The sequence below is a fragment of the Culex quinquefasciatus genome, chromosome 2 (genome assembly GCF_015732765.1).
Source record: "Culex quinquefasciatus strain JHB chromosome 2, VPISU_Cqui_1.0_pri_paternal, whole genome shotgun sequence".
NCBI classification, from domain to species: domain Eukaryota; kingdom Metazoa; phylum Arthropoda; class Insecta; order Diptera; family Culicidae; genus Culex; species Culex quinquefasciatus.
This window is the reverse complement of record NC_051862.1, coordinates 111,501,156-111,513,617: the sequence shown is the minus strand read 5'-3', so window position 1 is coordinate 111,513,617 and position 12,462 is coordinate 111,501,156. Positions and strand designations below refer to the sequence as shown.

General features: G+C 38.6%; 1 protein-coding gene and 1 pseudogene across 1 annotated transcript; one reads left to right on the top strand and one right to left on the bottom strand.

Moving 5' to 3' along the window:
* Positions 1–356: 356 nt before the first annotated feature.
* Positions 357–1,061, bottom strand: LOC6051821 (annotated as a pseudogene).
* Positions 1,062–2,097: 1,036 nt separating this feature from the next.
* Positions 2,098–2,865, top strand: LOC119766247 (puff-specific protein Bx42-like). The gene is made up of 2 exons (XM_038250683.1): positions 2,098–2,461; positions 2,529–2,865. Exons 1-2 carry the CDS (start codon positions 2,433–2,435, stop codon positions 2,863–2,865), a joined length of 366 nt encoding a protein of 121 aa, XP_038106611.1. The 5' UTR covers positions 2,098–2,432.
* Positions 2,866–12,462: the final 9,597 nt, after the last annotated feature.

Sequence of the window (12,462 nt, the reverse complement as noted above, 5' to 3'; positions counted from 1 at the left end):
CGAACTGAGCCAGGGATTGCAGTCTCGAGAAGTCTCAATGGTGACCGTTGTGACTAGGGATCAGAGCGTGCAGCTGAGTGTCGCATCGGCGGAGAAGTTTTTGCTGTTGCTGTTAAAGCAGGCTTACTCTACTTAGTGCGCTGTTATAAATTTATTTCCATCCGCATAGCACGCGCTGTTAAGTTGAAGCAACAATAAACTCATTTGGAATCTCAAGCTAACAACCAACATCACTTAAAAATTTGTACTTATTTTTGTATTTTTAAAGTCTTGACTGCAGGGTTGCAAATAGCTTAAAAGAATCTTTTAAAGAACCTTTTTTAAATACATAGCTTTGTTCCTTACTAAAACTTATCCTTCGTCACTCACTGCGCATACATCGTCTCCAACGGGGTACTTTTAGCCACATACCACTACACAGCAGCCTTGCCAACCTTATGGAAACATTCGTACATTTCAATTGCCCAATCGTGAACGGCATCATCGCTCGTCGTCTTTTCAAATCCGCCTTCTTTGCGATACCCAGCAGCTGCGTAATGTCCACGTTGTCCGACTCGAAGGTACTTGCGAAGGGCTGGTTGATCAGCGCGTAGTCGTGGCCACATAATACCTTGGTATCGTCCAACAGGGCAGAATGCTTCGTAATCAACGCGTCGTACACCTGCTGTGCGGTTCCCTCGATTGGCCAGGAAGAGCGTGTCACCGATGAAAACGACCTTATCTTTCGGGGTCTCGATGTATAAGAAGATGTGGGACGTTGTGTGACACGGTTCCATTCTCCAGCGTGTCATCTTGGCCAACCGGATTAGTCATGTTGTTGATGCGATCGTCGTTGCCATCGTAGATGGACAGGATGCCCAGCGAGGGATCCGCCTTACAGCGCTTCCACAGGTCAGCATTGCCTCCGGCGTGGTCCCACTGGTGGTGCGTCGTCAAGACTTTGCTCAGCGTGACTCCGGCTTCCTTGGCCACTTGCAGTACATGGTTCGGCCCGACCGGAAGACGTAGATGTGGCAAATGTTGTGGATCAAAGTTCCGCATTCTTGAAATCATCGAGTGCCGCCGACCAGATTTTCACAAAATATCATCTGATTTTAGAAACGAAATGACATTTCTAAACGTCAAAAGTAGAAGCGTTCCAAAGTCAATCAATTTTTTCAACTTTTTCGGTTTGACGTTTCCAGTTCCAAAGGAACCGGAGGGGTAAGCCGATTTGGTGCCCACTTTTTGGAGGCGAGTGGCTTGTCGTGTCGTCGGTTTGACGTTTGACACTTGCAAGCGTAAATTTTTAATATTCGTTCATTTTTTTTTAAATGAAAATTTTGGGGGGAAATATTTAAATTAATTTAAACGCCAAGCGTCAAAAGCTTTAAAAATGCACCAAAAGCAGTGCATGAATCATTTGAAACAATAACTCTTTCGTGAATTTTTCGTTGGCCCTGAAAAGCGCCATTTTGTTAAATTGCAGCAGAAGTTGATTCTTGTGGCCATCTTCTCGAGCGTCCTTCCAAGTAGGTAATGTTTTTCTCCTTCGACGTCATTTTGGCAACAATTTCACGCACACGCTGGCGTATTTCTTCTTCTCGGAGCTCGCTCTTGATTTCCTCCAGTCGTTGTTTTTTTTTCCGCTGCTGCTGCTGCTACGATGTTGTCGGTTCGAACGATGACGATGGAATGAAAATCGTTGGCAAAAATGCTGCCTTCACGACTCCACGGCTAAACAAAACAGCCAATCAGAGAGCGGAAAGGTTTTTTGCGTGGGTCAAAGCACGCGCTTGCTTGTTCAAGGCCTTGTGGCCATCTTCTCGAGCGTCCATCCAAGTAGGCCTTGTTTTTCTCCTTCGACGTCATTTTGGCAGCAATTTCACGCACACGCTGGCGCTGGCGTGTTTCTTCTTCTCGAAGCTTGCTCTTCACTGAAACTACGCCACCCTTTTTTTCCAAGTGCCCAAACACTTGAATGATTCAATTAATCCGCATCTTAGATCTAATTTGTTTGTGTTTAAATTTCAATCCAATCCATTATTAAATTCAAGTGTATTGGCGATTGACTTTTTGGTATTTTTTGACACCTTATTTTCATTTGGGTGGCTCAAACTTTTCAAGTGTTTTGCTCATGAATTTTCCCCACTGTGCTGAACTATTCAAAGTAATGAGCAAAACACTTGAAATTGATCTTGTTTTGATTTGAAATCCAGTTTTGCGACAGCTTCGTCGGAATTTGCTTCGTTTCCTCATTTGAAAGTTTTGGAGGTCCGGTGTGTTCGTTTTTCGCAGACCGCTTGAGTTCGCTGCCGCCATGTTCCAGTCCAGAAAATTGCCTGCCCGGTTTGTGACCGCGAAGATGAGCATCACCATAAGGCTGTGTCCTCGGGCTCGGGCTCCGTATGGCCAGCGGAAGGGCTTGGTCTCCCGGGCAGTAGCCAACTTTGATGATAAAGTTCCTTTCCGGACCCATTTGGTGAGTGGGGAGAGATTTTTTTTTGGGATTTGTTTTGATTTTTGAATGTATTTTGTATGATTCACAGGAAGGATGCGAAAGAGCTGCAGATGCCGTACCAGGTAGGCGGTGCCAGTGATAAACAAGATTTGGATGCATTCAACTCAGGGGCCATGATATGCGTCATTCGACTGGTGAAGGCACAGTTTGATTCGAACCACCGCGGTTCTGCATCAACAAGAAGATTCCCCATGGGGCCTCCATCTCCGCCGGCACCGGTGCTTCACTCACCGACGCTGAGAAACCTCCCAGGAAGCAGTGGTGGCAAACAAACCGATCCCGACCAGGAAGAAAAAAATATTGTGGTTTCGGAAATAAATCGAATTTTCGCGGCGACTTATCTGACACTACGCTCCGCAAACTGATCAACTCTAATTTTGAATGCAACGAGATGTTGTGTTGAACGCGAGGTTAAACGTCACTGAAAAACATTTTGTCGCTCTGGCACCAAACCGAAACGACCCAGATCGAAAGTCCGTAAACCCACGATGTTTTGTAGGGCAACGATGTTTTTCGAAAATTTCGATGAACTGAATGCTGCACGTTAGAGTGAAAGAGAAAGCATGCTTTTATTTTTCATCGATGTTTCACAAAGCATGCTATCTCGCTCTTGCAAATCTCCGAACATTTTCGAGACTTCTGTCAAAGTTGCAAACGCAAAAAAATGTCACCTCGTGTGCACGTCGAATCACGGTCGGAAAAAGAAAATTAGATTTAATCTATTTGATTAGCCGTCTTTTCCTGGATTATTCGCACATTTGCACGAAACGGATTTGAAAAGTAAGTACAATTCAAATTAATTGCGCTAATTTACTTATTTTCTCTTTAATTTTCAGCCGTAATCCGCTGACATTTGAAGGAAATTGAGAAGGAGATTCCAACAATCATCCGGTAGACCCGGATGATAGTTCCAAGATGGCGGTCGTGGACGATGAGAAAGAAAAAAAACACGCAATGGGTCGCCGGACGTTCCCAAGCTGCGCATCCCTTCCATAAGGCTTTCTAGTCAGAAATTTACCAACACATTCAAAGTATGTTTACATGACAGCTGGACGTTTGTTTGCATCAGGTTTCCTATCTCTTTCTAGCAAAATTTTTTTGTCAGGCGACTTCTAGCTGGTTTTTTTGACTGACTGCCCGATATGTCAGCCAACATACTTCACAGGGCTGTGACAGCTACAGCTCGATCATTGTTTGCATCAGGACACTGTGACGAGGAGTCGTCATTTTTGAGTTAAATTATATTTTTTTCACTGGGCCTAGAAAGCCTTATTGCGAACTGGCCGATTCCGAGAGGTTCCCCGTTTAGTGACTGCAGTTACGTACGCCTAAGGATTTTTAATCGGGCTGCAAGCTCCGGGACTTGCCCACGAAGGCAGCGGAACTGGCCGCGGAAACCAGCTGTCGGTGTCCGGAACAGTGCAAAAGCTTTAGAAGAGCACTAACCTTTGACCAACTGATCACACATGTGGGAATACGCGAACGCCGGTTCCTGCGACGATGGAGGAGAGCTTGCCATTTGTTGAGAAGGAGGAGGAGGAGCAGCAAAAGCAGGAGAGAGGCGAAGAAAATTAACGAGCGCGGGAACATGATCAAAGCCAGGGTCGGTAGCATGAGCCGATTAAAACGTCGGTCGGTGCCCCTCAGGCACGATTGCGAGAAGGCTGCGGTTGTCCTCAGAGAAACAAAAGTGGTAAAGAGCTCGAGCAGTTTAAAATTTAATTTTAATGTTCAGAAAAAGTTATTATGTAATTTGTCTTTTCAGGATTTCAACAAAAACATCTCGAGAGCTGTGCAAGACTGTCGGGTCGCCAGCTTGTCAGCCCTGTCCAGCAATAACAACACCAAACAAATCTCGCGGATGAGCACCTGCCGTACTGATACATTTGGCGAAAGTTGTCCATAAACATGAATCTGACGGCCCCGTTGGTCAACCGGTGGATGTGGAACCGATGCTGCGAGAGCACAGGTAAAACAATAATTCGTTAAATCACCCAACCTGAACTAATAATCCCCTCTTGCAGAGAAGTCAGATTTGGAGTCCTGTCCCAAGAACACCACAATGGAAGCGATTTCCGAGGCAGACGGAAGCTGAGTTCGAGGAGGTCATTCCGGTCCGTTGAAAACCGTCCTCACTCGGGTCAATGCCAGGAACGACGATGATGGGATGACGACAGGATTCGGCGGCGAATCAGCCACGAACCATGAACCGGTCACGCCGAAAGCAAATGAGCCCATGCTGATCGGTTTCAAAGTAACGGTAACTGTTACTGGTTGGTAACACAGGTAACAGCGCGCAGTTAGACCATCTCGGAAGTGGCACAGGTATAGTCGGTGACAGCGGCGCCGGTGCCCGATCAAGACAATCGGAAGATATACAAAGAAAGACAGCTGAAGGGAAGAACGAGGTACAAAGAGCCAATATCCGTTCGAAGTCTGCTGCAGCAATGGCAACAAATGGCGCTGTTCAGATCGCTGGTAGTAAACCGAAATGCGGCGGCAACGCTGCCGATGTTAACGGGCCAAACAAACACCAAGCATGCCCGGGTCCTAATTAGCAGCAAGCTCCGTTACCACTGCTGTTGCGCTGATGCCACCGTTAATGTATTGTAGCAGCGGAGGCTCAGTTGAAAGTTACGGATCGCCACCGCTCCCGTTGGACGGTTAACGTCGGGACCGTGAACGACGACAATCCTGGAATGTGGCGGCGGAAGAGGATACAACAGTATGCTCCAGTATGGGTCCAGCTGGGTAGTTCCGACGAGGTTCGACGAATGCCGTCCGTCGTGTCTTGTAGGTTTTTTCCTTTACGCAAAATACAGCTCCGGCCGGCATGGCCCACCGTAACAGTGTAGTTCCGGATGAGCACTTCAACTTCCAAGAGTACATCGAGTTACCCTGAACCGAAGAAATTGGCCCATCATTAGGCACTGCGGAGTGGTATCGGACCTCCCTGGAGTTGCATCGTGTCAAGAAGTATATTACAGTTTTCTGGTGAGTTGGCACTTTAAAATCTGAGTGAAAATCTCATTTGTATTTCGGGTTTTGCAGCACGTGCCCGCGGAAGGCCAAAAGGGGCCCACACCAAATACCTCGTCGGCGGAACTGATCTCGCAGTTCGACAACAAAGCGGTTCAGAAGCTGTGCTCAAACAGAAATAGATCATCGCCTGTTGCATCGTTGACGGAAGAGAAAATTGAAGCTGACCTGATGGTTGGTTACGTCTATGTTACGCCCAGAAAATCACGGCCTTAATCGGGACTTAATCCTGGCCCAACGTGGATAGCCGGGCACGAATAGAAGTACACGTGAAATACGTCGGCCTCTGGCGTGCCGGAAGCGAATCTGTCCAACCTAGGTGTGCGCAATTGTCATATTACGAACTCTATCAAATAGGTTACCATGCCCTGACACTAACACGTCGCCGGAACCAACATTGCGAGGCGAAACTAAATAGAAGCTGAGTTGGGAAAAAGTCGCGTGCCCCAGGAAAATGAACAAGCTGGCCATTTGGAGGTTCGTTGAATTCCGTAGCATTTGTGCGTCGCAGGATACGTCCCAGATGACATCGGCCGCCACCCAGTATGGTATGGTACCGCTCACGACGATGCGGTGGACGTGCAGGAAGCCAATCTGGACATTTGAAAGCTGCGCAATTGTTCCATTTTTAACTCGCCGGTTTCGGGATGTTCGCCGACGGTTCAGAACAGTTCGATGAAGAAAAAGGATTCATCACACAAGTAGGGCACCTTCGAGATTGATGGCAGTTTCCTGAATCAGCAAAAGGAGTTCAAGGAGTGGAGAAGCTTGCCACCGTCAATTGCTCCGAAAGCCATCCCAACCGGCTTCACAACAAGGTGATCATGTTCCGGTCGGGTAAAATCTATATCACTGGGCCAAGACCGATCTCAGAAGGAACCGATCACGCCTAAACCTTCTCACCGTCGCCGTCCTCATGAGAAGCGTTCGCGAGGATATGGCCACGGCTGCACCAACCACCTGCTTAGTCGACACCGCGGGCAGAGTTCCCTGAAGCTATCCTGCTGGGTGGTTCCAGTGTCCTACCGGCGGTCAGCACGTTCATTAAATCATCGGCCAACGTGACCGTGGTACTGGATCGGGAGGTGACCAAGGAGCTTGTGGTGGCAGCGGGACCGGTGCTGAACGCAGGTAAAAAAAGTCATTTTTGAAATCCTACAACCCTAAAACACTTTGTCCTCTTCTAGTCGGTAGGCGGCCAGTTGAACGTAAAACGACAGCTCTTTTGAACACCTGACGGACCAGAAGTTTTAAGGCCTCCAATAACATCTTACAAGTGCGACCACCACGCGGGGTCAAGATGGCCAGCGCGCACGAAAGACTTCTGAACAAGTTGACCAGGGCACTTTCATTGGGCTGGGAACACCAAAGAACAAACAAAGCGAGTTCGAACCGGTTTAGTCGGAAGTTGCCCAACTAGGTACCAAGCAGGACACTTTTGTTAGGTCGCAGGGAGTATGTCAGCGTACAGTAATCCGATCAGGACATGCACTCGGACTTGCCGGTTCCGAGAGGTTCGCCGACGGACCACTTCCGTTGAGTCCAAAACAACGGAACTGTTGTATTCAAAATTAAACAGTGACTGGGAGTACCACAACAGTTGGTGTCCGGAAACGCCAAGAATCGGCAAAAGGGCATTCGAAATGCTGAACACATCCGTGCGCCGGAACCAAGTTTGGCAAGAAGGAGTAGGAGCAGCAGTGCGCGAGAATATGGCCAAGGCCTGGGTCGGTGTTCCGCCGGAATCTGCACAATATTTCATGTTTGGACGTAAACATGTTTTTCTACTTTACTCATTCCGGTGCGTTCCAGAAAGTTCACCCTACGCATCGTCCAGTTCCTGTCCTTCCGGTGGTGGATATGTGGGACACCCTGCTGCTGACCGGTTGCCCCGATCCCGGCGAAACGAACCCACTCCGATGATTCCGATCCGGTGAACTAAACATGTCCCATCAATTTTTTCTGTTACGGCCCCTGTAGGTCTGATCGTCGTTCTTACGGTCAGACCCGATCGGCCCCGTATTTCTTACTGGGGAGCGATTTCCACTCTCGCCGCACTTTTTCTCTCCGCATTTTTTTGTCTAACTAAATAGTATCAGTGCTTGCGTGTTATTGTCGTAGGTTTTGGATGATGATGTTGGCCATTTATGCAAGTAAAAAAAGTACATATTTCCTTTCGTTTTTAATTAAATCAGCTAAAATCCATCGACATAAGTTTTCGCCAATCAAAACAAGATGGAGGAATCACAACAAACTTGGCCTACACACTGATCGAGTAATACCGAATTAGGCTAGACAGAAAAAGGCGGAGAGAAAAAGCGCGGTGAGAGTGGAAATCGCTCAGTTCGATTTAGTGCCAGAGCGACAATAACAAAATTTTTACACGCCAGGTTGATTGAAAATAAAAGACATTTCCTTACATAAAAACAAATCGAAATCCATTTCTATTACATGCAAACATGCATTGATTAAAGAAAGAAAAGCCATTTAAAACCAATCGAGAAATTAAAAGTGAGAGTGTGTGCGTGCAACATGGAGTTAAACTTTTCAAAGTGCCCTGGTAATCTTCACAGCAACTTCACAGAATGTTTAACTCCATGTTGCACACACTCGCACATTTAATTTCTCGATAAATATAGACAAATCCAGCGAAAGCTCAACGCTGCTTTTTGATGGTGAGAGATTTGACAGCTCCCATACTAAATGTCTCGATTTTCATTCTTTTTGTTAATTTTCTTCTAAAATAAAACACTTAACATATGAAAACTATATATTTTTGGTGCCCAAAATTCCTGCTGAATCGAATGGTGTACTTATCTCAATTGCAAATTTTTCGAACAGTTTTTATTTTAATAATATTCTAGACACATTTTGTGCACCTAATCAATCAATACTTTTATCATAAATAATAATTTTATTGCTTAAAAGTTGAGTTTTCCTGAGCTCCCATATTTAAATACATGGAAGCTGTCATTTTTAACACCATTGGCCACCTAGCGGCCATTTCAAACTGGATACGTCTATAATATAGTATTTCATGTGACACAACACGTCAAATTCAAGTGTTTTGCTATTGAATTGACAGCTAATTTTGTTGCCCAAAATTCAAGTGTTTTGCGATTGGTTTTTAAGTGCACTGTATAGCAGGGTCAGATCAAGGGTAGAACACTTGATTTAAAAGGGTCATTTTTGTTCAGTGTTGATTTTCATCAGTCGTTGTTTTTTTCCGCTGCTGCTGCTGCTGCTACGATGTATTTGGTTCGAACGATGACGATGCACTATGGGCCATCTCCATACAAACAGGCGGCCAAATTATTTTTTTTGCTTTTTAAACGAGGGGGACGTCACTTCCGCGCTAATCGAGCGATAAAGCTTCCTTTTCAAACCTTTGCAGCGTTCACTTTCACCTTTCCGCTTTAACTTGCTTTAACACGCGTTAACCGTGATAACTTGCTTTTTGGCTTACTTTTTCTTGCGTTCTCGCATCACACTGCTCGATTTTTTTGAAAGCGAGAACTGTCAAGAGCAAATGACAGTTCTCGTTGTCAAATTAGTCGAGCAGTTTGTTTTGCTAAATTTTTCTCCGTCACCGGACGGATGGTGGTCAAAAAAACGGTGGCGCCCTAAAAAGGCTGATACGCAGATGGGAAGGAACGCAAAACTCCATACAAAAAAACGCCCAAGAAACGGTCAAGGAAAGGGTCACGAAATTTTTTTTCTTAAGCGGTACGCAGCTGAAAAGTAACAGAAACGGAAAGATTGCGTTTGACGTTTCTTTGCGCGGTGCTTGTTTGTAATATGTTTTGATGAAAAAATCAAAGAATTGTAATTTTCCTTTTTAAATGCGACTGATAATTACAAACGTTTTAATAATATTGTTTTGGATAAATATAATAATATTAAAAATTCCCGCCGAATCTCAAAAAGCAGAATATTGAAACTAAAAGGACAGATTAAGTTTTTTGGTCGAAATGGAGTAAAAAAAGAAGTTGTCTTTATAGATGTCGGCCATCGTGTCATCAACAATTTATTGCTAGTACCAACCAGCTTCCTCTGGATTATGAGTCCCCTGCTCTGTCCGATTTATCCACACTCGCGGGACCAAAATGAAGTAAATCAGAGTGAAATTAAACTTGACAATAATCATACAAATATCTATGTTCTTACTGAAAATACAATAATAATCTGCAATTTTGAAATCCAACCAAACAACAAATTCAAAATATAAAAAAAAAAAACAAACATTTCAGAAATTTCAAATAACATTTTTTTTAAATAATAAAGAAAATTTCAACAAAAATCTGAAATTTGGAAAATCGAAATTAAAAATATGCAGAATTGAATAATAATTTTAATATTGATCCTTGCACTGTAACTTGGATTTGGCCCGCACTTTTCTCTCGCACTTTTGACAACAAAATTTCCAAAAACTAGGCAACCAGCAGTTGTTTATTTACATTTCCAGTCGCAGTTTCCACCAAACTGGACATTCGCACTTTAAAATTGCGATTGACAGGTGAGCAACATCGGCTCACTTTGATCATTTTTTGAGAAAATTTAAAATTTTCCAAGCCAGTTTGACAAGTCGCAACAGTGCGATCGTTAGCAATAATTTAGTGCGAAGTCCAAGTTAGTGAGAAATGCGCAATATTCAAGTTTTTTATAAATTCAATAGATCAAAAATGTTAAAATTCAAAAAGAATGTACAAGTCGAAATTCTAAAAGTTTTAATTATCGGAAATATAGAAATTCGTAAACACAAATTTACGAAAACCTCGAAATCATTGTTATAATCAAAAACTCTATTTCTTCCAAAATTAAAAAATCTAGAATGAAAATTTAATTTAAGAATTTAAGAATTTAAGAATTTAAGAATTTAAGAATTTAAGAATTTAAGAATTTAAGAATTTAAGAATTTAAGAATTTAAGAATTTAAGAATTTAAGAATTTAAGAATTTAAGAATTTAAGAATTTAAGAATTTAAGAATTTAAATTTAAGAATTTAAGAATTTAAGAATTTAAGAATTTAAGAATTTAAGAATTTAAGAATTTAAGAATTTAAGAATTTAAGAATTTAAGATTTAAATTTAAGAATTTAAGATTTAAGAATTTAAGAATTTAAGAATTTAAGATTTAAGAATTTAAGAATTTAAATTTAAGAATTTAAGATTTAAGAATTTAAGAATTTAAAATTTAAGAATTTAAGAATTTAAGAATTTAAGAATTTAAGAATTTAAAATTTAAAATTTAAGAATTTAAAATTTAAGAATTTAAGAATTTAAGAATTTAAGAATTTAAGAAAATTTAAAATTTAAGAATTTAAGAATTTAAGAATTTAAGAATTTAAGAATTTAAGAATTTAAGAATTTAAAATTTAAAATTTAAGAATTTAAAATTTAAAATTTAAGAATTTAAATTTAAATTTAAAATTAAGAATTTAAGAATTTAAAATTTAAATTTAAGAATTTAAGAATTTAAAATTTAAGAATTTAAGAATTTAAGAATTTAAATTTAAATTTAAAATTTAAGAATTTAAGAATTTAAGAATTTAAGAATTTAAGAATTTAAGAATTTAAATTTAAGAATTTAAGAATTTAAAATTTAAGAATTTAAAATTTAAGAATTTAAAATTTAAGAATTTAAGAATTTAAGAATTTAAAATTTAAGAATTTAAGAATTTAAGAATTTAAATTTAAATTTAAGAATTTAAAATTTTAAAATTTAAGAATTTAAATTTAAAATTTAAAATTTAAGAATTTAAAATTTAAATTTAAGATTTAAGAATTTAAATTTAAGAATTTAAGAATTTAAATTTAAGAATTTAAAATTTAAGAATTTAAGAATTTAAAATTTAAAATTTAAATTTAAGAATTTAAATTTAAGAATTTAAGAATTTAAAATTTAAGAATTTAAATTTAAAATTTAAATTTAAATTTAGAATTTAAGAATTTAAGAATTTAAGAATTTAAGAATTTAAAATTTAAGAATTTAAGAATTTAAGAATTTAAGATTTAAATTTAAATTTAAGAATTTAAGAATTTAAGAATTTAAGAATTTAAATTTAAGAATTTAAGAATTTAAAATTTAAAATTTAAAGAATTTAAGTGAATTTAAGAATTTAAGAATTTAAGAATTTAAGAATTTTAAAATTTAAGAATTAAGAATTTAAGAATTTAAGAATTTAAGAATTTAAAATTTAAGAATTTAAATTTAAGAATTTAAGAATTTAAGAATTTAAGAATTTAAGAATTTAAATTTAAGAATTTAAGAATTTAAGAATTTAAGAATTTAAGAATTTAAGAATTTAAGAATTTAAGAATTTAAGAATTTAAGAATTTAAGTAAATTTAAGAATTAAGAATTTAAGAATTTAAGAATTTAAGAATTTAAGAATTTAAGAATTTAAGAATTTAAGAATTTAAGAATTTAAGAATTTAAGAATTTAAGAATTTAAGAATTTAAGAATTTAAGATTTAAGAATTTAAGAATTTAAGAATTTAAGAATTTAAGAATTTAAGAATTTAAGAATTTAAGAATTTTAAGAATTTAAGAATTTAAGAATTTAAGAAATTTAAGAATTTAAGAATTTAAGAATTTAAGAATTATAATTTAAGAATTTAAGAATTTAAGAATTTATTTAAATTTAAGAATTTAAGAATTTAAGAATTTAAGAATTAAATTTAAGAATTTAAAGAATTTAAGAATTTAAGAATTTAAGAATTTAAGAATTTTAAAGAATTAAATTTAAGAATTTAAGAATTTAGAATTTAAGAATTTAAGAATTTAAGAATTTAAGAATTTAAGAATTTAAGAATTTAAAATTTAAGAATTTAAGAATTTAAGAATTTAAGAATTTAAGAATTTAAGAATTTAAGAATTTAAGAATTTAAAATTTAAGAATTTAAGAATTTAAGAATTTAAGAA